Genomic DNA, 27,693 nt, shown 5'->3' with positions numbered 1-27,693 from the left:
TGAAGCCTTGCGCAGGCAGGTGTGTGTTGCCAATTTTTTTTCTACAAATCGGTTTTAGGCCAAATCTTCCCAATTCCGGTTAGTGAAACTACATTGTACATACATTATTTCTACTTTATGTAGGCTGTGTATTTATCATGTCATTCCTGCTTTTACTATATGTTAGTGTTATTTTAGGTTTTATGTGCTATTTGGTATGATTTGGTAGGTTATTTTTTGGGTCTGGGAACGCTCAAACATTTTGCCCATATAACGATAATTGCTTCTTCGCTTTATGCCACTTCGGCTTTCAAAAGGTTTCATAGGAACGCTCTACTTTCGGATAGCAGGGAAAACCTGTATCCTGTATTGAATGACACCCTACAAAATATCTCCCCAAGTTACATGGCATACCTGAAGTGTTACAGAATACTTTCCACTTCTCAAGATCAATACAGCCCCAACAACTCGTAAAAAGTGCAGCAACTTTTCAGAACCAAACAGCCAACTTGACTGACGGTTAATCACATCCTAAACATTTATCCTCCCTACTATCTCTTACAGCTGCACCCTCTCCCACCAAGACCAAGAGCAACAAATGGATGAAGCACCACTTCCTGCAGGCTTCACTTCAAAGTCCCACATCAATCAGACTTGGAAATACTCTGCTGTTTCTTCACCATCAATATCCAAATCCTGAAACTCCCCTGGGTAATGTAATTTGGGAGTACATTCAGCAGAAGAGAGATAGAAATTCAAAATGACAATTCTCAAGGACAACTCTAGCCTTGTTGGCATCAGCCAAGACTAAAATATGAATTAAAAATTACAGAATATTGAGCAAATTATAGGATATGAGGTTAATGCGAAAAGTGGCAGTTGAAGAACATCTTTAATCTTAAAGGAATTATAGAAAAGACACACAGACAACCAAATGGACGAAGCCTGTTTCTATTTAATATGTTTTTTTAAAACAGTGTAGCTGTCCTCATTTACTGGTATTTTGAACATTTTTTAATTACTTGAAAGAAAACATCAAGAATTATTTCTGCAGATCAACCACAGTTGACATAGTAAAGTACTTCGAATAAGTTACATCATTGCACCACAGGAAATAAAACAGGACTACAAAGCTTTTTTTATTTATATCATGCATACTTTTTATCTGGAAACAAAATTAAAAAGATAAATTCATATACAATTTCACAATAACAAGAGGGGAAAAAATATCATACCTCACATTTAGACAAAGAAAATGTGTGCCCAAGATGAAGACGTCCATTCATGTACGGATAGGGAAAGGTAACAAAATACTTTGGCTTGCTATAACAATTTAAAATAAATAGATTTAGAATATATAATTGTTAACATCCCCCACACAAACAAGAGCATGATTGACAGCCTAAGATGCAATGTCTGGAAACTAAATGCCCCATATTTTAAATATAAAAGACTGGAATCAATTCTCACACATAAAAGTGGAACTGAATGAGCCTATCTGAGATACCTTTTGTTAAAATAAGTGCAAAATAATGGTCTGAGTTTGCAACTAAATATCAATATCATTTTTAACTCTCACCTGGTACGATGAAATTTATGATTGAGGAAATCTGTAACTAATGTACAGTAACTTTGAACATGATCTTTGCCAAACATAAAATATATTCTTGAGAGCCTGTAATACTTTCTAAAACACAAAAGTTCAAAGTGTAAGTCAGAAACATCTAGTGACTCGGGTGGCTCTGCAAAGTTGTGCATGTCTGTAAATTTAGTAATTGTTAAAGGATAAACTATGATTGCCAACAAGGTAAACTAAAACCAAAGAATTCCCTTTTATTTTTTTTCCTCGCTTAATCTTGCTGCTCCAAGAAAACCATTGCTGATATGCATTTCTACATATCAGATATAATCCACTATCTTTCCTTGTTTTCTCTTCTTCATGAGCAGTTCAAATGTTTATTCATAACGAATTAGTTTGCACATCTCACTCATACTCATGCATCTTCTTATATATTTTAAAGCATATGAAATATGGCTGAAGAATGCTGCTTTCCATTGTTTCAATTTACCTGCAGGATTTGATAATGTGATTGGTGATGTGATTCAAAATAATTTTTAAAAAGACTCCAAACTAGCAGCAAATCGAGACAGTCAAACAAAGTCAGTGTGAGCTTACCTACTCTCTGGACTCCCCGGCTCAACAGCATCAACCTCAAACAGTTTATTTTCATCCCATTTTTTCTGAATGTCCTTTTCAATTCTCTTCAGGTAATCAACTTTAGCTGTTCCCTTCCGTTCCTAAGGATGTAAACAATCTTTTAAAATGGTGTCAAATGTCAGTAATTTCCTATATTGAACATAGACCAGCACAGTAGAGGAAAGGACCCATCGGCCCACAATGAACTGACCATGGTGCTAATTTAAACTAATTACATCTGCCTGTACATAGTCCATAGGCCTCTATGCCTGTTCAAGTGTCTAAATGCCACCTAAACCTCTTTCTACTACCTCCCCTGGCAGCATGTGTCAAGCATCTACAATTCTGTGTAAAAAGAAAACTTATATTAAACATACCTTTAAATTTGCCCTTCCCCACCTTAAACATTTGTTCTTTAGTATTAAGAAGAGGGACGCCTCACGTCTTAATAAGCTGGTAAGGAAGGCGGGCTCTGTCGTGGGCAAAGTACTGGAGAGTTTAACATCGGTAGCTGAGCGAAGGGCGCTGAGTAGGCTACGGTCAATTATGGATAACTCTGAACATCCTCTACATAGCACCATCCAGAGACAGAGAAGCAGTTTCAGCGACAGGTTACTATCGATGCAATGCTCCTCAGACAGGATGAAGAGGTCAATACTCCCCAATGCCATTAGGCTTTACAATTCTACCGCCAGGACTTAAGAACTTTTTAAAAGCTATTATTAATGCTTTTTGAGATAGTGATTTAGATGCATATCATATTTTTTACTGAGTTAAGTATTGTATGTAATTAGTTTTGCTACAACAAGTGTATGGGACATTGGAAAAAAAGTTGAATTTCCCCATGGGGATGAATAAAGTATCTATCTATCTATCTATTTGGAGGGACACGCTATACATATTAGATATAAGTCCAGTTAGAATCAGATTGTCAACATTAAAGTTGCATGGATCCAAATGTACCCTAAGGATCACTGCTACTGTTCAAGTCTCTTTGCAGGTTGACACAGCAGTGCAGTATCAGAGATGACAGCATTGTTTTTAATTCCTTATTTTCATGTGCCATTTTAACTGATGCTTCCCCTTCAACATCAGATGTATATTAAAGATCCCACAGCATTATTTGGAGATGGACAAGGAGGCTTTCCTCATTTCTTAGCACATCTACTAGTATCAAACAGTTATGTAGTAAATTATCTCATACTACACTTTGTCATATTAATCTATATTTAAGCATTGATCAGATGTGTGATGTGTTGGCTCCAGATTGCAAAACAGAAGTCCTATATAAACAACCTTTTTTTTAAATTTGTGCGAAGTCTATTAGTATATCCCTTCCTTGTGGCTTATTATAGAATAATTCAATGTCAATTAGGTTTGTACATGGCTGAATAAAGGAAAGAAATGAATGAATTCCTTGAAAATGTTTCAGCAATAACATTATTACATGGAAATTCAAAATATGCAGAAGAGGGCTAACGCATTTTTCTATAGCCAGGGGGTAATCCAAAAATTTTTTTGAAGGGTGCTTACATCAAGGCAATATTCCCTAGGCAAACACTGTAACTACTGAGACAATATAAGGTCCTATAAATGACAGCACGCTAAACTACATCAATTTATTCATAGGATATGGGCAACACAGACAACTGTTCACCGATTGCCCTGATTGATTGATTGCCAATATTGCTTTAAAACTGGGAGTCAACTTACATTATTGCGATTCAGGTCACTATTAGGAAAAAAATACGTATACTTTCTTCCCAGAAAGAACATTAGTGAATTGGGTGGAATTTTACAACCATGGTAACGATAATCGATATCTTGTTAATTTTAGTTTTACACTTCTTTAACTAATTAAACAAACAACTGGATCTGAACTCATCTCGGTCATTCGGAGAAGTCTATAATTTACCAGTAACATAATTAAACTGCCATTTAATCTTATTTAAATTATCGATAACGAGTAAAAATACTAATCCAGACATCGTACAAGGTTTCAACACTTCTGTAAAAGTGCCATCAAACGTTTACTATTCAACAATATGTTTGCAGCAAAAGCGTTACTCATCAGAACTAATGACAAATGGCCCTCAACACACAAATGCAAGACAACACAACGCCTCCATTCCTCCCTTTCCTTTTTTTAGGATAATAAAGGGCAACCATCACTCAGGCTGATCAACCCGTGTTGGAAAGCGTGCACCAAATCCCGAGGGAAGTCCGGTGAGCCGAATGAACACGGCCACTGGCACGAGTCCGAGGATCGGAGCTCCCATCCGGGCCCACGCCGCGAAACCTCTCACTGTAACCACCTGCCGTTCACTACAATTCCCCTTCGCTTCCCAGACCTCCAATACAAACAGAAGATAAATTGACGGCGATCGCGGAAACTAACGACACGGACCGTCATCGTGCTGGACACGCGGCTGACAACTTCAATCTCCTCCGCTTGCCAAAAACTTGCCCCCGTCACCACAAACCGGCCAGCTGCGCGGACTGCGCCGGCGTGACCTGACGTGTAGCTGCTGCTGAAGTGCACACTGGGAAATGTAGTTCCTATTTGGTCACAGCCAGACAAAGTGACATGATACGCCTACAATCCCCAGAATGCACCGCCTCCCACCCTCTCCAGACCCTTCCACTTTCTATCGCCTGGCGGCTGTAGCTTTTCGGTAAGGGCTTTGCTCTTCCCAAGTAGAATGAAACGCTTTAAAGTGGATATGTAATTAGATATCCTTGGAGTTGAACGTGATTGAATCATACTGTGAAAGGAGGGGGCTGTGTATGTTTATGGCAGGGTCATAAAATGCCCCCCCTCTCCTGATCAACGAAGGAATAAACTGAAAAGAAAATTGACTCAGGCCAAGCGTTTTGAAGTTACCTAAATGAAAATATTTTAAAGGTGTAATTGTGTTACTATTAAATACAATGGTTAAGCAATTACAAATCAGGGCGTGAGAGATGTTCTGAACCAGATGTGTTCCTGTATGTGGATGGGAAAGGTGTTGCGTTTGCCGCCCTGAACAATGTCTTGTAAGGTGTATACTGTTGTATGTGTGAGGTGCGCAAGTAAGACTTTAAATGTTTACGATTGTTGATAAAAATGCACTGAATGTTAAGTTATCTGGTTAGTCGATGGTAAAGAAATAACAGGTTCAATGATGATACTGGCTTGCATATTTACAGTGGGTCTAGTAATGTTATGCACCGTTTTATGTGTTGAATGAACTCAAGACAAAGTAATGAGTTTTTGCAAAAATTAGAAAGATTAAAGCACAATAATCAGATTTGCTAGTTCATTTGTAACACTATAGTAATGTTTCAATAATTATTAGCATTTCCAGTGCAATATTTTAAAAAGCTTTTAAATGCACATTTATTTTTCAGATATGTCAGTTCATTTTGAAGAAAGAAGTGGGATTGTGCCCTGCAAGACCCCGTGGGGTGAATGGTATCAAACTATGGATGAAGTTTTTATTGATGTCCATGTCCCAGTTGGAACAACTGCAAAAGACATTAAATGTAACCTGGGTAGTAAGGAGATAGCTTTATCTGTCAAGGGGACAATCATACTGAAGGTAAACTGATCCCTTAACATTTATGTTTCTGTCACCTACAAGCAAGTTTATTTGTATAGCACTTTTCAAACACAAAGCAGTTCAAAATGCTGTACATATAACAAGATATAAAAATCAAACATCAGGCTATATATAAGAAAATAAAATCACAAAAAATAGACAAGTTAAATAGAAGTTACAGTGCAGGAGATTCTAATTAAAAGCTAAAGTGAAAAGAAAAGTTTTAAGCCTTGATATAAGAGTTTAATATTTGGGGCAGACTTCAGGACCTCTGGAAGGTTATTCCAGATATGTGCAGCAAGGTAACTAAAAGCTGCTTCACCATGTTTAGTTTTGACCCTGGGGACAGAAAGCAAATGAAACATTTTCATTTAACTTTGAAATTATAACCTATTTACTGTTTATTTTAAATTTTAAAATAAAATTAACTATCTCACTTTTCTGATAACAAATGCTCTGTTATTATCTTAATTGTAATTTGGAGGTAATTCAACTGTGGAGCTTAAGTTTAAACAGAATAAGTTCATTAAAATATTAAAACAAATATATTCATTTGTTTTTTTATCAGTGACTTATACGTATACTGCATGTTTCCAGATATTCTTTATTAAAGTACTATATTTGTCAACAAATACAAGTAAGTATTTGTCTTTACTTATATATGAGCATTTTTATAAGTGAAGCCATGAGCTCTGTTTGATTTCACACTTGGCAAAAATGAAAGCAAAACTTGCTAAAGATTGAAATGATTATTTGTACAAGTTATACATGTTGAGAAAAAACAAATCAGGCTTACAAGAAACAGGTAGTTTGAACCATACTACATAAACTATTGGCTTGGAAACTGCATAGATTAAACCATAAGATATAGGAGTAGAATTAGGCCATTTGGCCCATCGAGTCTCTTCTGCCATTTCATCTATTTCCCTCTCAGCCCCAATCATCTGCCTTCTCCCTATATCCCTTCCTGCCCTGGCTAATCAAGAATCTGTCAACCGCTGCCTTAAATATACCCAACTTGAAGACAACGAATTCCACAGATTCACCACTCTCTGGCTAAAGAAATTCCTTAAGATTGTTGATACTTAAAACTTAAAAAATTCCATTTAGGGAATTAAATCAGATCCTAGCTTTGTGAGGCACTTCAGATAACAAATTAATCTTGCTTTTTCAGGGTAAACTTTATGGTTCTACTGTTGCTGATGAAGGAACCTGGACATTAGGTAGGCAGTAACTCTGAAGCCAAAAACAAACATTTCTTCCTGAACAATAAGATTGTTTTAGTGCTTCAGTGTATGAACATGTTCCATCTTAATACAGTATTTAGATAAAAAAATAAAAGTATGATTTGAAAAAAAATCTTTTTACCATCTCCAACAAATTTTATTCTGATAGAGGATAATAAGCAGGTGTCTATTGTGCTGATGAAATGTAATCGAGAAGCCGGGAACTGTTGGTCTTCATTACTGGAAGGACAGTATAATGCTGACCCCTTAGTACAAGATGAGATGCAGAAGAAGCTCACACTGGAGAGGTTCCAACGGGAGGTAAGCAACTTAGTGCATAGTTTCCTGCATGGTTACTTTGAGGAAACAATTGTTATGTCATTGGATTATTATTACCTAGAATTTTAAAATAAATATAATGACAAGAAAACATTAAATTGTAATTCTCAAGCTCCTGAGGGTACCAACATTGGTAGCCTGGAGAATATAATAATGAAGTTCTGGACTAGCTATACAATTTGCAAACCATATAGTGTTTTTTTTCTAATTTCTCTTATTACACCCAAAGTTTCTGGCACAATGAACTAATGCAGTACCATTTTGACCTAATTAACTGATATATTATAACTCTCGGTTTGACTAGTGGCTTAATCTAGGAGAAGACACCCCTCGGCCCGGCCAAACTTAAGAAATCTTGTTTGGGTGGATGCTGTGCGATGTGTCCCGTTAGAAATCAGTACCTCAAAATAACAAAAGTACACAATATACGATTAAACCGTTGCGCTTTATAATTCTTAATTTGACTATATGGTTAGTAAAGAAACAAAAAAAAGGGGCCCATTCTCATGAAACAGTCTAATGCGCAACGTTGGAGCTCATTGATAAGGCCATTTGTCCACCATCGACCTCCTCTGAGCGTCGCTGACCTTCAGTCCCTCGCTTCTGGCAGTCTACCAACTCTCTCCATTCGTGCCTTCTCACTTCATCGCTCCCCAGCAAAAGACTGCAAAATCCCTGCTCCCAGCCCCACAAGAAAGAACAACATCCCTCTCATTGGATAGCCCCACATTCCAAAGCTCCATTATCTCTAGTCATAACCCAAACATTGCTGCCACAGAGAAACCATTACAGTAGCAGTGAAACGTTACAGCGCATTACATATAATTCAGAAATTAGTGGAAATGGTAATTTTATTTCTATAATCAATGGGAAGCACTAATAGATGAAAATATTCAAATTGTTGGGCTAATTGAGTTTGTGACTACTGAAAGTCTGTATTTCTCAACAATCTGTATGGATGACATACAAAACAGTATTTCCACTATATCTTGGTGTATGACAATGAAGGAATTACCTATTCAAGTCATAGCAGCATGCTAGATGCTTTCTGATATGCTAAATATTCTAGTATTTTCTGTTTAAGGTGATATTTGAGCTGGACAGAGTGAGGAACAAAGAGATCAAGGGGGCAGATAATATTGAATTTAGTTATGTTGCTGATGAATTAGGATCTCTGAGGAATGTCTTCAAAGAGCACTTGATAGGAGATGTTTGAAGTAAATTCTGCAAAAAAAAATCTGCTAAAATCACAAGGATCCTGAATAGTAATTTTCTAGAAAAAGTTATTGAGAAACAGTTTTTGGCCCACTAAGTCCATTCTGACCCTCTCCCATATATTTAATCCCACACTGATTGCATTCTTTTTACTTTCTCCACATTGTGTGGAATACGTTTTTTGATATTAAAGGAAATGAATTACTTTGAAGACGATGTAAAGGAACAATCAATAAAGAAAACTATCAAAGTAGTGAAACAGTGAAAACTAGAATTTTGTTTTATATTTCCCTTTATGGTCATCTTCCTGTGATGTAATTTGGAATTCTCCAGCTTGCTAAATTTTAAGATATTCTATATACATTATGTTTCATATAAACCTACCAACTTCCACGGCTATCTTGACTACACCTGTACCTTCACTGTCTCCTGTAAAGATGCCATTTTCTTTTCTCGGTTCCTTCAACTCTGCTGCATCCATTCCCAGGATGAGACTTCCCTTTGCAGGACATCAGAGGTATCCTCTTCTTTCAAAGAACAGGGTTTTACTTCCTCCACCATTGATGCTGTCTTTGCCTGCACCTCCTCTGTTTCTTGAACGTCTGCCTTTGCACCATCTTCCTGCCATCTTAACAGTATAGCATTCCTCTTGTCCTCACCCACTACCCCGAGCCACTGCATCCAGCACATCGTTCTCTGCAACCTCTACCATCTTTACTGGGATCCTATTACCAAAGTCATCTTTACCTCCCCCCTACTCTCCACTTTCTGCAGGGATTACTCCTTCCATTATGTCGTTTTTTCATTCCTCCCCAATAATCTCCCTTCTGGCACTTATCACTGCAAGTGGAAGAAGTGCTAAACATGTCCATTCATTTCCTCCCTCACCTCCATTCAGGGCCCCAAACAGTTCTTCCAGGTGAGGCAGCATTTCACCTGTGAATCTGTTGGGGTTGTCTATGTACCCAATGTTCTCGATGCGGTCTCATTTGCTCTATCTGCAAAAAGAATGATTTCCCAATGGCCAATCATTTTAATTCCAATCCCCATTCCCATTCTATCATGTCGGTCCATAGCCGCCTCTATTGCCACGATGGGCCACTCAAGCTGGAGGAGTAACAGCTCTAGGTAGCATCCAATGGGATGACAAGAATATTGAATTCTCCAACTTATGGTAATTTTATCTCCTCCCTCTTCCTCCTTCAATTCCCCACTCTGAACCTCCTGTTACTTTTTCACTTTTCCTCACCTGCCTATCACTTCCCCATGATGCCTTTCTTCCTCCTCATCTGTTCCCTTCATTTCCAGAACTGATGAAGGGTCTCAGTCTGAGAGTTGGTTCATTTCCATAAGTGCTGCCTGACATGCTGAGTTCCTCCAGCACTTTGTGTGTGTTCCCCTGGATTTCCAGCATCTGCAGAATCTCTTGTGTTTATGAATCTTGATTTTTCTTTTGAAGCTGACAGTACAAACTCTATAAAAGCTCACACATTCTTTTAAGGTCTATGTGTAAACATCCTAATTAAACTCTTTCTTCCTACGTAGCATCCTGGCTTTGACTTCAGTGGAGCTGACATTTCTGGAAACTATAGCGGTGGAGGACCAGATTTCTCAAATTTGGGAAAGTGAAGACAACTCAAAGACATGAGGAGAGTGATTATTTTCTGCAGGGCCAACATGTGGGTATTCAGAAGACCAGTGCAAAAGTCAGACTGCTATTAGTGCCTGAAGGAGTTAATGGCCCAGAAATTGTTGAGATAAAAATGATGCATTTACAACTGTTGTCCATGCAAGAAAAGATTCATTATTTGTAGGAGATGTGGATTGACTTATGAATTGCCAGAAATGACGGATTCGTGCTGCTTTGCCATCAATCTCAGGTCATTAAGCTCTCAATGAGGTTGAAGAAACTGTTGGATTTGTGCTGTAAATACAAATTTTAAAATGCCAAAGCAAATTAAAGCTGCAGTATAAGGAATTTATTAAAGGGGTAGTTAATAGAACTGAAACATCATTAAGTCTTAGAAAACAAAATAATAGTTTAATTTCTTGTCTCACTCCTGCAGATAACTTGTCCCAAAAGTGGTCCAACTATAACTAGTTTTTTTTTGAGGGATTGATATGTTAAACATCAAAATAATCAGAAAAGAACGGTGGAAGCTTATCACATTTAACTAACCCACAACAACAGATACTATCCCCATTGGATAGGGAAGATTCAGTGAAAGTTATGAACTCCTTCCATTTGGCCCTTTATATGTGGATACAGCCAAGGATGAGAGAGGGAAAACCAAAATCACTGTTCCCACCAACCATACCTGTTTGTGTGTGTGTGCGCGCCCTTAACTCCTGGTGGAGTTGTCGGGGTGCTGTCATGACAAGCTTTTTGCACTGATCTTTTTGATGATCGCTCATCGTACGGCGTGTCTTGGGCATCTGAAACCTGGCGGAGCCCATCCCTGTCAAGGAACCATACCTATTTTTCACTAAATTTTCATAGTTTGTGATTAATAGACCTATTGTTATTGCAAAGCTATATTATATAGCAATTTACAAACGAGAAAGTTTGCAGATGCTGGAAATCCAAGCAATACACACAAAATGCTGGAGGAACTGGACAATATCCAGGCCTGGGCTGAAAAATGTCAAGTAACATTTGAGCCATTTAAGTGCCAGGCAATGACCATCTCCACCAAGAGAGCTCTAACCATCATTCCTTGATATTCAGTGGCATCACCATCACTGAATCCCCTACTATCAAATTCCTAGGATTTATCATGGACAGGAAAATGTAATGGTCTAGCCATATAAACACAGTGGCTACCAGAGCAGGTCAAAGGCTTGGAATCTTGTGGCATGTAACTCACCTCCTGACTCCCCCACCATCTGAAAGGCTCAGGTCAGGAGTATAATGGAATACTTGCCACTTGCCTGGATGTGTGCAGCTCCATCAACACTCAAGAAGCTTGAGACCATCCAATACCAGGCAGCCCACTTGATTGGTACCCTTTTCACAAGCATCCAATCCCCCCACTATTGACAAACAGTTGCAGCAGTGTGTACTATCTACAAAATGCACTGCAACAACACACCAAAGTTCCTAAGGCAGCACCTTCAAGACTCACAACCACTACCATCTAGAAGGATGAGAACTGCAGATACGTGGGACACCACCAGTTGCAAATCCCCCTACAAGTCACTCACCATCCTGACTTGGAAACATATCGCCGTTCCTTCATTGTCACTGGGTCAAAATTATGGAATTCCTTCCCTAACAACACTGTGGGTGTACCTACACCTCAGGGACTGCAGCGATTCCAGAAGGTCACCACCTTCTCAAGGGCAAGAGGTGATCCAATAAATGCTGGCTTAGCTGGTGACACCCACATCCTGTAAATGAATAAATTTTAAAAGAAGGAACTCAGCAGGCCAGTCAGTATCTATGGAAAGAAGTACAGTCAAAATTTCAGGCTGAGACCTTTCGGCAGGACTGGAGAAAAAATGATTGAGTAGTATAACTATACTGGTCCAATGAAATAATGGCCACACATCATACAGATGTCCTTGAAGATTGTATCTCTCTCTCTCTCTCTCTTTCTTCAGCAGACACCGTGAAAACTACAAGAAAATAAGACATAAAAGTTTTAAAATGTACATCTCTCAGTCTTTCAAAGTCTCTCAAGCTAGTGTCTGCCGATAAACAGGCCCAAAACACATCAGCAGAACAGAAGTGTGCTGAAATCAAATAAAATCACTAAAAACCATATTACACTTCAACAACATTATACACAATATAAAACAAAAACAATTATCATGTGGGCGTCTTGGACCACATGCAGAATAAGGTTATTTTAGGGCCATATGTCTTTCTCTGCTTCCGTGTTGGTTCTGACCCATAATGCCACAGTCATGCTCTTATTAAACTCTGGTCATGTGACCTGTTACACCCTAATTAAGTGTTATAAAAAGCACAAAATTTTTAATCAAACATTATTTTAAGATTTAAAAAATCATGAATTTATGACAAAACATAAATAAACATCTCAATGAAACATGTCTCAGACAGTTACACTCCCACCAAATTACTATTATTTATGATAACCTTTGTACAAATATTTGAATATATCTAGTAATTTCAGAATGAAATAATTGGTATTTGTAACAAACTGAGATCAAGACTGATACTTTAAACTCTCCACACAGGTAGGTGTTTGGAAATCAGTTCCATTGGAACACATTTTAGCTGTTTTCTACAAGTACAACTAATTTATGAATAGAACATTCAAGAATGGTTGACATCATCTCTTGGTAGGATTACAGGACACTTCAAGTTGAGACGTAAGGAAGCCTTTAATCGCCCTCCCACCCTGAGAACATCTTGCAATACTGGTCAAGTTGGAACAATGGATGGCTGTGTGGCAGTTTGCCATGACTCTATTCGCATTTCCTCTTTGAAAACATCCCTTTGTGCCAATTTTACAAGCAGAAGACTGGCCTTTCTTCTGTCTTCAACATTTATGGGTTTTGCTGTTTTGGCTCTCTGCTAGTTGCTGGATCCGGCCAACCACCTTCAATGCCGTATGCCATTTTGAGAACCGTTTTAAGTTTCTCCAAGAAATTGTCCTCTTTTACCACCTTTGTTTGTAGTACTTGTGTCATTTTGTCATCAGGATCGCTCACCAGAAGCTCTGGAGTTAACTTTGATGCGACAATCTCTCTTTCCCACAGAAACTTGGGTCCAGTAAACCAATTTGTACCAATTAGCTCTGCCACCTTGAGATCTCTGGAAGCGTGATCTTCCGGATTTTGATCAGTATCAATATAGTACCACTGCGCTGGATCAGTTAACTTCTCTGATTCTTTGGACTCGATTTGCAACGAAAACGTGAAACCTTAAGGCTTCATTATTAATGTAGCCCATTAATGCATGGCAATCTGTCCAAAAATACTCTTGATCAATTTTGAACTCCAGCTCCTCCTTTAGCATACTGCTGACCACTGAGGAGACCACTGCAGCCGTTAACTCCAGCCTTGCTATGCTTACAACTCTTGTGGGTGCAACCCATGCCTTACCTATGACTAAGAAGCAATGCACTTCATCTTCACTCAGTACTCGGATATATGAGCACTGACTGTACCCATGGCTAGTCGCATCCGAAAAGTGATGCAGTTCAATTCTCTGGACCTTACCTAGGTTTTCAGGAGCAAAGCATCTTGGAATCTGGAGTTTTTGCAGATTCTATAGATCATTCAGCCAGCACTCCCATCGTGGCTTTAATTCTCCAGGCAATGGTTTGACCCATCCAATATGCTTTTGGCACATTTCCTATAGTACTTTCTTTCCTAGTAGGAGGAAGGGAACTAGGAAGCCTAGTGGGTCAAACACAAAGGCTACAGTCAAAAGGATTCCTTGCTGTGTTGCTGGTTTCTCATCTAGGGTGATTTTAAAAGAGAAGGTGTCACTGATCACACTCCACTTTACTCCCAACACGGTCTGGACTGGGAGTTCATCATAATTGAAATCCACATCCTGAATTCCATTAGCTCATTCACTGTCCAGAATTGACTCCAAGACTTCTCTGTTGTTGATGAACTTGTGGAGATGTAATCTCCCTTTTGCACACACATTTTGTGCTTCTTTCACTAGTTTGATGGCTGTGTCCACAGATTCTACACAGAGGAGGCCATCATCGACATAGAAATTTTTTCTGATGAAGTTGTCTACTACTGGATACTCTTTTTCATTTTGGCTCACAAGATACTTCATTCCATAATTTGCACAGCCAGGGGAGGCTGCTGCTCCAAAAAGATGGACCTTCATGCGACATTCTTTTGGCTCTAGATTTGTATTGTCATTTTCCCACCACAGGAACCATAAGTAATCTCTATCCTGTTGGCTTACATAGAACCTGTGGAACATTTCTTCTACATCCCAGATCCCTGCAATTGGGTAATTGCGGAATCTGCAGAGCGCTCCTGTCAGCCCATTTGTGAGATCAGGTCAGCTAGTAAGTGATCATTCAGAGCGGTGCCATCATACTTAGCAGAACAGTCGAACACAACCCTAATTTTTCCTGGTTTTCTAGGGTGATAGACTCCTTGTGAGGAATATAACGCACATTTCCTGCTTTGGGTTGATCTTTAGCTCTCTCCACAACACCATCCTTGAATACACCTTCCATAATTTTAACGTAGTCATCCTTGAGTTTGGGATTTTTCTCCAGTTTCCCTTTCAGGTGCTTCAGCCGCACCAGAGCTAGCCGCTTATTTTCTGGCAGTTGAGGGCATATCTTAAAGGGGAGGGGCACTTCCAGGTGCCTATCTGCATTCTGGTGTATTCTTTCATTCAGTAATTGCATGAACTATATGTCATCTTGTGATATGCTCTTTTCTCCAGGGTTTGTATCTCTGAAGTCTGATTCAAGGGCTCTAAAGACTGGTGTCAACGGTGTAAGTTCCTTGATAGATACACGATGGCACAGACCTGTCACTTCTGTTGACCTGTGACCTGCAGTGAGCTGCCGACAATGCTCCAGCCCAGGTCAGTCTTGATGGCATACGGCTCATCGTCACCTCCTGTGATGACTCGTCGTGGTGCCAACACTATCAGGAGTCCAACCTCGCAAACCATCAGCTCTGGTATTTCCTGTGCTATTCTATTCAGATGGCTCCACCTTTTGGCCATTTCAGGGTTAGGAATGTGGGAACATTTGAGTGGGATGAAATCTCTGGTATAGGCAGGTAAAAGTTGATGAAACTCTGTGAGGAAAACCCTTTAACTCTAAGCCCACTAACTCTTCCACTCTGAACAATAGACTCTTTTCCCATCATAGTGGTAAGCTTTAACTTGACTGGCTCTAATCCTGCTCCCATCTTCTCACATACCTCTTGATCTACAAAGGTGTTGCTACTCTGTGCATCCAGTAGGGCATACACTAAGGTCTCTGTTTTAGGGGTGGTGCTTGAGGAAATCCATACAGGCACTATCATGGATGTGCTCCCACCATCACCTCTGTTAACACAGCAAGAAAGGGAAAATGTGTTTTCTTCTGCTTGCATAACATGAGAGTATGTGTCTGTTGCAGCAGAAGGACGGTCTTCATGAAGTAGTGTTGGATGATGCTTCTTACATATGCCACAAGTAGCTTTGCTCTTACAATCCTTTGAATTGTGTCCTCTCCTAAGAGAGCCAAAACACAGGTTATTGTCCAATATGAACCTTCTCTTGTCCAGCTTCTGGCATTTGTGGATGGAGTGGCTTTCCCCACAGCACATGCATGTGACTGGGTTTGAAGATGAAAATGAAGTGTTTACCTTCTTGGATCCGTTTAAATCCTTTGAGCTGTTCTCCACAGCACTGTATGTTTCCATCACTGTACTTGATTTATCCGATGCTTTCACATTTGTAATGAATGCATTAGTCTTAGTGTGCTTCATGTCTCTAGATAAATTTTCTTTAGTAGGCTTCAAGGCATGAAAGGATGTTACAGGATTGCATGTGATTTCTGCTTCATGTGCCACAGAATCAACAAGCTCCTTGAAATCAGGGAATTCCTCCATTTGTCACAACTGCTTTGTGACATGACAATTCCAGTGAGAGGTCACCCAATCAGGGAGATTTTGGAGTACCTTTTGATTCTCTTCACAGTCATTTAACACCTGAAGCCCTTTGATATATGGCATAGCATTGCTGCAGGCTGTCAGAAAATCACTGAATTGTCTCAGTTTAACTGACTCCCTTGAGCCAATCTTTGGCCAGTTATTCATTCTTTCTCTAAATGCACGCTGGATTACAAAGGGGTAGCCATACCCAACATTCAAAGTCTCCCATGCCTGGTCGTAGGCTTCTTCATCCTTTCTGTAGAAGCTCCCTTCCAATACAGATCGTGCCTCACCACTGATGTATTTTTGTAGGTAGAACAACCTGTCAGCTGGATTTGTGCATTGCCGTTCTATCAATGCCTTCCAACTTATGCTCCACTCGAAGAACCTAAGTGGAGGGCTCGGGTGTAGGAAGTCTGGTGAGAACCATTGTGTCATGTAGGGCTTGTACTAACGATGCTTCGTTGTTAGTATTGTTTGTTCATTGTTCTTACATGTTTGTTCCCCTTTAATTTATTTATAAGGTATTGGAGGACAATTAGCCGGCTGACTGCTTGCTGTTCTACTTTCCTCCAAGGCCTCACCTGAGTCAGCTTCAGAGTAAGCCTTAAGCTTTGCGGCTATTACTTGAAGATCTCTCTGATTTTCCAGTCTTTTATGTTCTTGCCTTTGTACAGCAATAGTCTCTTCCATCTCCATTTCGGCCTGCTTTGCCGCAAACTGCAGCACACTCTGCTCTTTCTGCTGTAATGCTTTGCTGTTCTGATAAACAGCTTGAGTGGTAGCTACGAACAGCGGATTTCGAGATTGTAGTCCCAAATGTCGACTGGGCATACTCTCTGTCGAGCACCATACAAAGTCTTGCGTTTTCTGCCTTAGCATCAAACTCCTCTTGCCCCACTTCACTCATATGGACTTTCATTAGCCCCATCAAATCTGTTGTTACTGCTGTGCAGGAATCCATCTTTCTTCTAATCTTAGTAGAAGGTGCCAACTGAGATCGTATATTTTCATACACATCTCTCATTTATGTCTCCAGCCCTTCATATCATCTAAGTCTTGGTCAGAGCACTCATCCTTAAGTTTGGTACGTGTAGCTCTAACCTGTTCTTTCCAGCTTTCATATAGCTTGATGAATTTACTCTCCCTCTGAGAAGCCTTTTGTTGCTTAAGCTCCAGTATTTTTGGGGTTAACTTTTTTTTCTCCTGAAGATTTCCCGGATTCAACTCTCCTGACGCTGTCTGCAGAGCCACACTTTCCCTGAAGACAGTAAGGGAATGAAACAGACACATGTAGAGCGGATATTTGCAAAGCTGTAGCCTACGCTGGTAAAAGTTGCTTTCTCCTGGTGAGGTCACGGTACTCTCAACCCGACGGTGTCAGGAGACAACACTCCGGTTTTCTCCCATCAATCAGCAAGTCTTTTCTCCGACTTCTCAGCCACGCACTGCCCCAGCGAATGTGCTTCCTTTTCTCTTCTTCCCTGACACGCAGCGCTCCTTACTTTGAACTCTCAGCCATGTTGGCTGCACGTTTTCACTATAATTACACTGGTCCAATGGAATAATAGCCACGTATCATACAGATGTCCTTGAAGATTTTCTCTCTCTCTCTCTCCCTCTCTGTCTCTTTCTTCAGCAGACATCGTGAAAACTACAAGAAAATAAAAGACATAAAAGGTTTGAAATGTACATCTCTCAGTCTTTTAAAGTCTCTCAAGCTAGTGTCCGCCGATAAACAGGCCCAAAACACGTCAGCAAAACAGAAGTGTGCTGAAATCAAATAAAATCACTAAAACCATATCACACTCTCCATGTAAAGGCACTTCAACAACATTATACACAATGTAAAACAAAAACAATTATCATGTGCGCCTCTTGGACCACATGCAGAATAAGGTTATTTTAGGGCCATATGTCTTTCACTGCTTCCATGTTGGTTCTGACCCATAATACCACAGTCATGCTCTTATTAAACTCTGGTCATGTAACCTGTTACACTCTATATTAAATAAACCTTACATAAAAAGCCAGTCCTGTATCTGATTGTCAGGATGGTATACACGTCAGATACAGGACTGGCGGTGGGCTATTCAACCTCCGGTGTCTACAGGCTGTTACAAAGGTAAAGGAGACCATCGTCAGAGACGTCTTATTTGCTGATGATTGCACCCTCAACGCCAGCACAGAGCAGAAGATGCAACGAGAAATGGACTGCTTCTCATGAGCCTGTGACAATTTTGGACTTACAATCAGCACCAAAAAGACCAAAGTTATGTACCAGCCTGTACCCGGAAAGCCCTACCAGGAACCACACATCACAGTAAAGGGGCAGAAGCTACTGGCAGTTGACAGCTTTACTTATCTGGGCAGTACTCTGTCACAAGCGGTGAACATAGATGCAGAGATCAGCAACAGAATTGCCAAAGCCAGTGCCACCTTTGGGAGACTGTGAGAATGTATGGGAATGGAGAGGACTCAGCCTTACTACCAAGCTGAAGGTCTACCAAGCAGTGGTTCTCACCACCCTCCTCTATGCCAGCGAGATCTGGACTATCTACAGCAGACACGCTAAACAGCTCAACCACTTCCACTTGAGCTGCCTCCGCAGACTTCTCCACGTACGATGGCAGGACAAAGTCCCAGGCACGGAGGTCCTGGAGCGGGCTAGCACCCACAGCGTCTACACCCTCCTACAGAAAGCCCAAGCCAGATGGGCTGGCCATGTCGTCAGGATGTCTGACAGTCAACTACCAAAACAGCTGCTGTATGGAGAGCTGAGCCAGGGCAAGCGCTTAGTTGGAGGGCAGAAGAAAAGTTTCAAAGGCTGCCTCAAAGTGTCCCTCAAAGACCTCAACATCAATCCCAGTAGCTGGGAATCGCTTGCTCTGGTCTGCCCAACCTGGTGGAGCAGGACCACTAAAGGAGCGTATACAGCAGAAATCAGACACACCGCAGAGGCTCAGAGGAAACACGCCACGCGCAAGGCTTGAGCTACCTCCACCTCCACTGCAGCACCTACCCTCGTGTCCCACATGTGGGCGAGCTTTCAGGGCCTGGATTGGCCTCACCAGTCACCTCCGGACCCACAGTGTCAAACCCTCCACCTGACAGAAGTTGTGGTCGTCTTCGACTCCAAAGGACGAACAACAACACATAAAAAGCACAAAAGTTTTAATCAAACATTATTTTAAGATTTAAAAAATCATGAATTTATGACAAAAACATGTAAAATAACTAATGAAACATGTCTCTGAGGCAGTTACAAGTAGATTTAAAAGATGGAGGAGGGGAGAGAGATGCACAAGGTGATAGGTGAATCCAAGAGGGGGCGGGATGAAGTAAAAGAGCTAGGAAGTTGATTGGTGACAGAAATACAGGGCTAGAGAAGTTGGCCACTGGGAGATGTTACTGGTGTGGCCTCCTGTATATCGGTGAGAGCTGACATAGATGGGGACCACTTTGCTGAGTACCTACACTCCATCTGTCAGAAGTGGACCTCCCGGTGGCCACCCATGTTAATTCCACTTCCCATTCCCATTCTGATAGGTCAATCCATGGCCTCTTCTCCTGTTGCAATGAGGCCACACTCAGGTTGGAGGAACAACACCTTGTATTCTGCCTGGGTAATCTCCAACTTGATGACATTCTTGAACTTCTGGTAATGCCCCGCCCCGTTCACTATTCCCAATCTCCTTTTCCGTCTCTCATCTTATCTCCTTCCCTGCCTATCACCTCCCTCTGATGCTCCTTCCCCACCCTTTTCTTATTTCATGGCCTTCTATCCTCTCCTATCAGACTCTCCCTGTATTTCTTTCACCAACCAAATTCCCATCTTTTTTACTTTATCCCTCCCTTTCCCAGTTTCACCCATCACCTTGTGTTTCTCTCTCTCTCCTCCCCTCACCTCACCTTTTAACTCTACTCCTCATCTTTTTTCTCCAGTTCTGCCAAAGGGTCTCGACCTGAAATGTCGACTGTAGTTTTATCTGTAGATGCTGCCTGGCTTGCTGAGTTCCTCCAGCACTTTGTATGTGTTGCTTATATAGTGGTTTATATTTTCTACTTACCTCTGATTATTTTAAGCTAATCGAAGTCTAAAGGTAATGTAAAATTCCAAAATAAGATGCAGAATATGAATTCCTCTATCCAGCAACTTCTGGACCACTTGGTATATTAATGCAATTTGTATTATTGCTTAAAAAATAAAATATCTCTTACAAGTTTGTATATGGAATTTGGTTTCTGTGCTATGTTGTATGGATAGATTGTGAAGGGCCTATATTGTACTATAGCAAGATTAAAATCAAAGTATATTTATAAAAATATTGGAGCAATATTTCAATCATTGTTCTGTAGTTTATCTTGAGAATTACCTTACAGCTCTGCTCACATTGCCTAAGAAATTTACTAAAATTATTTCCAACTTGTTAAGTCTTCATCTTAAGAAATTTTGGGGAAGAAATTAAGCTTTTTTTAAAGTACTCTTTAATATTTCATTAGGTGAGCTCAGTGACAAAGCATTTATTGAGATGTTCATGTAAGTGATCGAATTCCAGTTGGTAACATTACAGATTTCCTTCCAAGTAGGAATTTTGCTCTTGCTTTTCATTTTGAAGTTAATTGGCATTTTAAACATGGTACGTTTCCATACCTAATTTACTGAGAAAATCATTTAATAATCTAGTGTTGGGTTTTCATTGGAATCATTTGTTGACCAGAGTAAAGAGGAAATAGTTGGCCAATATTGAACAGTATTCAGTGTTGCTGTAATAGGTCAGTACCACGGTGTAACAATTAGCACAAAGCTGTATAGTGCCAGTGATTGGGGTTCAATTCCCACTGCTGTTTGTAAGGAATTTGTCTGTTCTCCCTGAGACTGTGTGGGTTTCCTCTGGTGCTCCAGTTTCCTCCCAGATTTTAAAGACTTGCACGTTAGTAAGTGGTGACAATATTGGAAATATTTGAGGAGGGAGTGCATATATTTTAGAAAGATGGGGAATTCAAGGCTCTGAGAAATGCTGGTGGAAAGCACAAAATTCTGGGCACTGTCTTCTCTTATTAAATTACAACTTCAGCCCTTTAATTCTTCCACCCATCCCTTTCCCCACCCACGCAGATTTCTCTTGACCTACTCTCACCTATCACCTGCCAGCTTGTACTCCTTTGCCTCCCCTACTTTCTTATTCTGGCTCTGCCCTTTCCTTTCCAAAGTTGATGATGGGTTTTGGCTACCTGAGTTCCTCCAGTATTTTGATAGACAGACAGACAGACATACTTTATTGATCCCAAGGGAAATTGGGTTTTGTTACAGTCGCACCAACCAAGAATAGTGTAGAAATATAGCAATATAAAACCATAAATAATTAAATAATAAGTAAAAATGTAATTTTGTGTGTATTACTTAAGATTTTCGACAGATCGAGTGTGATCGTATTGAATGGCAGGCCAGGCTTAGCCCTCATCAGTCTCTTGAACCAAAGGGGATAACTTCTCTCAACTTCATCTGCCCCATCATTGAAATGCTCCCAGAATCTATGAACTCATTTTCAAAGCTTCTCCATTTCATGTTCGCGATATTTATTGGTTTTTTCTTTCTCGTTGTATTTGCAGTTTTTCTTTTGCACACTGGTTGAAAGCCCAAATTGCTGGGGTCTTTCTATTATGGTTATTACTCTATTATGGATTTAATGAGTATGCCGGAAGAAAATTAAGCTTGGTATATGGTGACATATATGTACTTTGATAATAAACTTACTTTAAACTTCTGATGACGAAGACCCACCAAAGCAACAAACAATCTACAGGATATATTCAGTTGGTCGAACGGCTTTTCTTGAATGAATTAATAACTTCCGCCACTGACAGGTCGGCTGAATCATGACGAATGACGTAACTCAGCGAGACGGATGTGGCGTCAGCACATCGGATCCGGACCCGGCGAGGAGGAGGTGGAAGTGGAACAGTAAAGAAGAAATGTCTGATCTGTTCGTGAAACCAGGTAACGTGAGAGAAAAGTGGTCACTGGCGAATGGACGGACTTAAAGCCGGCGTAAGTGGGGGGTGAGCAATGAGGAGTGACTGGCGTGCAGGGCGCTCCCCGCTGCTCCGTCTACGTGGCGTTCCTCAGCACCGCTTCGTGACGTAGTGGAATCCCGGGAAACACGCTCCTAATACTGCGGGAACTCCGAACGGTCCCGGTCCGAAAGTCGGCTGTTTATTCTCTCCATGGATGTTGTTTGACTTGCTGACTCCCCTCAGCATTCTGTGTGTGCTGCTCAAAGTTTTCAGCATCTGCAGAATTTCTTGTGTTTATGGTATCCTGGTTCCGGGAGGAGGGTTGGGAGCAAGGTGAGCAAAGTTCAAACTAAATTTATTATCAATGTACTGTACACCACCCTAAGATTATTTTTCTTGCGGGCAATTCACAGTAAATTCAAGGAAACATAATAGAATCAAGGAAAAACGCACACAGCAAGGTGGACAATCAAACTGTAGACACAAAAAGAAAACAACAATAGATGAGCAATAAATAAGGGGTATAGATATGGAAAATGCAAACAGGCCCTTTCTACTAAAATTGGATGTGACTGCAACTAGAGGCATGGGTGAAAGGTGAAATGTTTAAGGGGAACATGAGGAGGAAAAACTTCTTCACCCACGGTGGTGAAAGTGTGGAACAAGCTGCCAGCGGATACAGGTTGATTTCAGCATTTGAGAGTAATTTATATGGGTACATAGATGGGCGGGGTATGGAGGTCAATGGAACTACACAGGTTAATTGTTCAACACAGACTAGATGGGCCAAAGGGCCTGTGTCTGTGCTGCAGTGTTCTCTTTGAACATGAGATCCTTGAAAGTGAGGCCATAGTGAGAACAGTTCAGTGTTGGGATGAGTGAAGTTATACTCTCTGTTTCTAGAACCTGATTGTTGAGGGGTAATAACTGTTCCTGAACTTGGTGGTGTGGGTCCTGAGGGTCCTATACCTCCTATCTGATGGCAGCAGTACTAAGAGAGCATGGGCTGGTTGGTGAGAGTCCTTGATGGATGCTACTTTCCTGCAACAAACCCCTTATAGAGGTGTTCAGTGGTGGGGAGAGCTTTACCCATGATGAACTGTGTTGTATTCACTACTTTTTGTAGGCTTTCCATTCAAGAGTATTTGTGTTTTTATATTAGGCTGTTATGCAACCAGTCAGGATACTCTTCACCGTATATAGAAGTTTGTCAAAGTTTTAAATGAAATGCTGAATCTTCAAGAACTTTTAACATAGAGGTGCTGCCGTGTTTTCTTTGTAATGTCACTTACACGAGGACCCAGAACAGATCCTCTGAAGATGATAATGCTGAGGAATTTAGAGTTACTGACCAACTCCATCCCTAATCCCCAAATGACTGTTTCATGGACCTCTGGTTTCTTCCTCCTGTAATCAATAATCAGGTCTACAGTCTTGCTGACATTGAGTAAGAGGTAGTTGTGTCACCATCCAGCCAGATTTTCAATCTCTTTCCTATATGCTGATTTGTCAGCAGGGATTGTTGCTGTAGAAATGAAGGATAAACGATCAACTTTATTTACATGTACTTAATGCATTGGGAATTTGCTGCAGTGTGTTGGTGCGGTATTTAACAAAAACAACATTGAACAATTATAAAAATAAAGAATTATTTTAAAAAGTTAGATATTAAAGTATGGAAAGTGAGTAAATGTGAATAAATACCAGCATGTAGTTACAATATAAACAGCATTATAAAAAATGGCTTAAGGTGTTCACTGTCCAGTGCAATGACTGAGGTAATAGATAAGGGGAATGGGGAGGGTGGCTAAATAGTATGGTTGATCAGATTAACTGCCTGGGGGGTGAGAAACTTTTATATGGTGTGAAGTTATTGTTTTAATACCTTTATAGCACTCAGCAGAAGGAAGTTTTTGGAAAATGCAGTTTGCTGGGTGGGTAGTGTCCACAATGATTTTGACTGTCCACTTCTTTTTCCTGGATGTATGCAAGTCCTGCGGTGGTGATAAACTATAACCAATTACCTTTTCAGCTGATTTGACAGGTCATTGTATTTTTTCAATATTGTGAAAGTTTGCTGATAAACCAGGCAGTAATGGCTGATGTTTTGACCTGAAGAAGCTACAATCTACAAATCAGTGAATGTGGATGAATCCAAGACAGGGAGAGCAAACAACCAATTGTCTCTGTTTGCCCCCCCCCCCCCCCCCCATTTTGTGAACTCTAGGCTGATTCTTGCTCAGAGCAGTTGAATGTGGACACAAGGAACTTCAGCTAATGACCTGCTAAACCTGAGACCATTCTCGGATGACTAGCTACTTATTATGTAAGTGACAGACTTAGCAGAAAAGTGATCTGTAATCTCGTTAGACTCAGTGTCTAGGTCACCTAGTTTTGACAGGTTTGGACCAGTCAGAGCTGAAAGGAACAAGGTCAGGGGACAGAAACCTTAGACATTGGTTGTAGCCCTGTACTAGAGCCAGTAAGAAGGTGACCCAGGTAGGTCAGGTGACATTGAGCCAATGGCATGGAGATCCATCAGTTCAACTGATAAGGAACACTAAGTGTCAGGAGCTCCAACTATGTTATGGCAATGAGAGAACGTGGATGAGTAGGACCCCACTGACATATGGAGATTGGGACCTGGCCGGTGTAGACTGCTTTCCTGGGCAATACCTTTACTCTTCATTGACTGTTCAAGGAGCATCAGGGAATTCTAGTGGGAGTGCATTTTAGATGAGACCATAAGATTACTTGTCGGTAAATACAGATTCTCTCTATGCCTCCCTGATGATTATTACAAGGAGTGATTATAACAGATGTAAAGTTCTTTATGATGACGGTTTACAATTGCATCAATATGTTCTGCAGAAGATGGAATTTTACAAATTGTCTCAAGAAGTACATCCTCTACTGAGCCTTTTTGCTAATGAAGGAGATATTGTTCTCTCACATGAGGTCCTGAGAAATATTGATGCCCAGGAAGCTGAATGTTGAAATGTTACTAACTGTAGGCTTGTTGCTAATGAGTGGGTAGAGAGGAGACATTTCTCTGGTCTTAAGGGTTTTCAGCTCCAAGTTGTTGTGATTGTGTTGTGAGGTGCTGGAGCCTTATAGGTCCCACACCATCAGGTTTAGGAACATTTACTATCCTTGTTGCATTCTGTTATTTTAATCCAAGGTTCTTTGAGATATCATATAGAGGCACAAAACCTGTTGCCTCACGATCATTTTATTAAGAATTAATTGAGCAAAGGAAATTTGAACAAACAGTGATAGAAGTCTTCTAAGTGAAGGGAAAGCTAAGATTAAGATGATGCTGCTTTGTGTTTAACTGTTTTGTACCCATAGAGATAAAGAAAATTCCATTCCTATTTGTAGATGGGAGTCAACCAATGAGAAAGCAGTTATTCAATATTACAGTACCAAGTTAACTGATGAGAATGCACTTATTCAATAATGCAGAACAAAGGGGCTTCTAGAGCTTTCCAGAATTGTATTTTGGATAACCATTAGAGACATATTAAACATATCTTATGCATATAAGAACTACTTAAAATGCAAGCAGATAATTATTAAACTGCAAAGAAAGTAACAAACAGTCTAATCTCAGAATTAAATAGTCAAATCCTACAACCTTCCCCTTTGATTCTAAATCACACATTTAGGATCATTACACCTGAAAATTCAGAGGCAGAAAAACTTGTGGTATACATGTTATGTACAGAACAATCAAAAAGTGACTAGGGATATGAAATATCAAAGGATACGTATTCTTCAAAGTATTTATAGGATTATGGTTTGGCAGATTTGTAGGTACTGTTATGCAAGTTTGAACTGTTCTTAATGATTACCTATAAGGAAGTAAAAAAAAATGTAACTTATGATAAAACATGTTTGTACACATAGTAAGTAGGCAAAATTGGCAAAAATATAACAACAATGTTGAAATAAACGTCATAATGTACAGTAGTTGTTGACTTGCTTGAAGTCTTCGGGCTGATTAGTGATTTGCTCACTGTAGCCCAGCAGTGTAGGTACTTTGGCCAAGAGATCAATAGGTTTCAATATGTACATTTAATGTCAGAGAAATATATACAATATACATCCTGAAATTCTTTTTCTTCACAGACATCCATGAAAACAGAGGAGTGCCCCAAAATATGAATGACAATTAAAACATTAGAACCCCAAAGCCCCCCCCAGCTCCCCCTTCCATGCACAAGCAGCAGCAAGGCAATGACCCCCCCACCCACCCCCATCAGCAAAAAAAGCATCAGCACCCTCCCAAGCACTCAAGCGTGCAGCGAAGCATCAATAAAGATACAGACTTGCAGTACAGTTGGCCCCCCGTTTTTCGAACGTTCGCTTTATGACAGCTCGCTGTTACAAAAGACCTACATTAGTACCTGTTTTCAGTAAACAAAGAGGATTTTTGCTTTTGCAAAAAAAAGACGCACACTTTATATGTGTGTTTACCCCAAGAAAGACTACCATGACCATGAAGCCTTGTGCGCATGCATGTTCGTGCGTGGGTGTGTACGTGCCGATTTTCTTTTCTCCACATCGATTTTGGCTCGCTGTCTTCCTGATTTTGATAAGTGAAACTACACCGTAGATACAATATTTCTATTTTATATAGGCTGTATGTTTATCGTATCATTCCTGCTTTTACTATATGTTCGTATTATTTTAGATTTTATGTGTTATCTGGTTTGATTTGGTAGGTTATTTTTTGGGTCTGGGAACGCTCAAAAATTTTTCCCATATAAATAAATGGTAATTGCTTCTTCACTTTACAACATTCCGGCTTACGAACTGTTTTGTAGGAACGCTCTACCTTCAGATAGCGGGGGAAACCTGTACCCCCAAAACTATGCATTCACGCGATAATAAGGGAAAAAGAGGTGTCCCCATTTCACAGCGAGAGGGGAGATACAACAAACAACTCGCTGATTTACAATGTTAAAAGTCTGTTGCGTCGCTTTTACCGAGCTCTGTGCTTGGAGAGTCGGGACCAAAAAGGTGCAGCTCTCTGGGCACACAACCTGTTGCTCCCAATGTTACATGTTCTCTGGCGACGCTTCACTCAGGGGCACTAGCCTAGGATCAGCAGGTCCCCGGAGCCACAAAATCCCGGAACCCTAAAGGCGCGCTAGTCTTCCGGGCCGCGTCCTGGGGATATCAAAAAGTGGCCGATCGTGAGGCCCTGAGAGCGGGTCCCATTCCACAAAGAACCAAAGTCAGAGTGTAACTCCAGGTCAGGGTCTTCAAAAGAACCCCCCACACCCTGAAAAGGGAAAAAATAGATATCAAAGTTAGAAATAAAGCTGTTTCTGAAGAAGCAAGCAAAGGAGTTGCCGTTTAGCACCACCTTAACTACTAGCATATTAACCGCAGCACGTGGTGTCCTCCTTGGATGCAATGTATCCACATATTTTTACCTTCTACTTTCACTGCCAAGTTGGTAATTAACAGCGCTTGATAAGGATCTTCCCATCCAGCTACCAATGGTTGCATATGTGGTTTCTTAATC

General features: G+C 40.4%; 3 protein-coding genes and 1 long non-coding RNA gene across 5 annotated transcripts in view; 2 read left to right on the top strand and 2 right to left on the bottom strand.

The window, feature by feature from the left end:
• Window positions 1-4,690, bottom strand: part of lars1b (leucyl-tRNA synthetase 1b) — a 49,322-nt gene extending 44,632 nt beyond the window's left edge. Inside the window, exons 1-3 of the mRNA XM_073067304.1 lie at window positions 4,584-4,690; window positions 2,156-2,277; window positions 1,215-1,302 (exon numbers count right to left, since the gene is read on the bottom strand). Coding sequence (XP_072923405.1) covers window positions 1,215-1,302; window positions 2,156-2,277; window positions 4,584-4,589 — 216 coding nt within the window. The 5' untranslated portion in view covers window positions 4,590-4,690. The remainder of the gene's footprint in view (window positions 1-1,214; window positions 1,303-2,155; window positions 2,278-4,583) is intronic.
• Window positions 4,691-4,793: 103 nt separating this feature from the next.
• On the top strand, window positions 4,794-10,515 carry nudcd2 (NudC domain containing 2). Its single transcript, XM_073067302.1, has 5 exons — window positions 4,794-4,851; window positions 5,567-5,757; window positions 6,932-6,980; window positions 7,153-7,304; window positions 10,083-10,515. Exons 2-5 carry the CDS (start codon window positions 5,569-5,571, stop codon window positions 10,164-10,166), a joined length of 474 nt encoding a protein of 157 aa, XP_072923403.1. The 5' UTR covers window positions 4,794-4,851; window positions 5,567-5,568; the 3' UTR covers window positions 10,167-10,515.
• Window positions 10,516-16,543: 6,028 nt separating this feature from the next.
• LOC140739210 (uncharacterized) lies at window positions 16,544-22,162 on the bottom strand. Its single transcript, XR_012101578.1, has 3 exons — window positions 21,898-22,162; window positions 19,162-19,272; window positions 16,544-17,793 (listed from the first exon to the last, which is right to left on the bottom strand). It is a non-coding gene; the product is annotated as an uncharacterized lncRNA (long non-coding RNA).
• sra1 (steroid receptor RNA activator 1) overlaps window positions 22,021-27,693 on the top strand; it is a 25,104-nt gene continuing 19,431 nt past the window's right edge. Inside the window, exon 1 of one of the 2 annotated variants that reach the window (XM_073067301.1) lies at window positions 22,021-22,140. In XM_073067301.1, the coding sequence (XP_072923402.1) occupies window positions 22,116-22,140 (25 nt within the window). In that variant the 5' untranslated portion in view covers window positions 22,021-22,115. Of the gene's footprint in view, window positions 22,141-22,298; window positions 22,491-27,693 lie in introns of those variants that run through there. The other variant, XM_073067300.1, reaches the window with a different exon arrangement.

Source organism: Hemitrygon akajei, chromosome 15, assembly GCF_048418815.1.
Source record: "Hemitrygon akajei chromosome 15, sHemAka1.3, whole genome shotgun sequence".
Classification (NCBI taxonomy): domain Eukaryota; kingdom Metazoa; phylum Chordata; class Chondrichthyes; order Myliobatiformes; family Dasyatidae; genus Hemitrygon; species Hemitrygon akajei.
The sequence above is the reverse complement of the archived record's forward strand: the minus strand, read 5'-3'. Positions and strand labels throughout refer to the sequence as shown.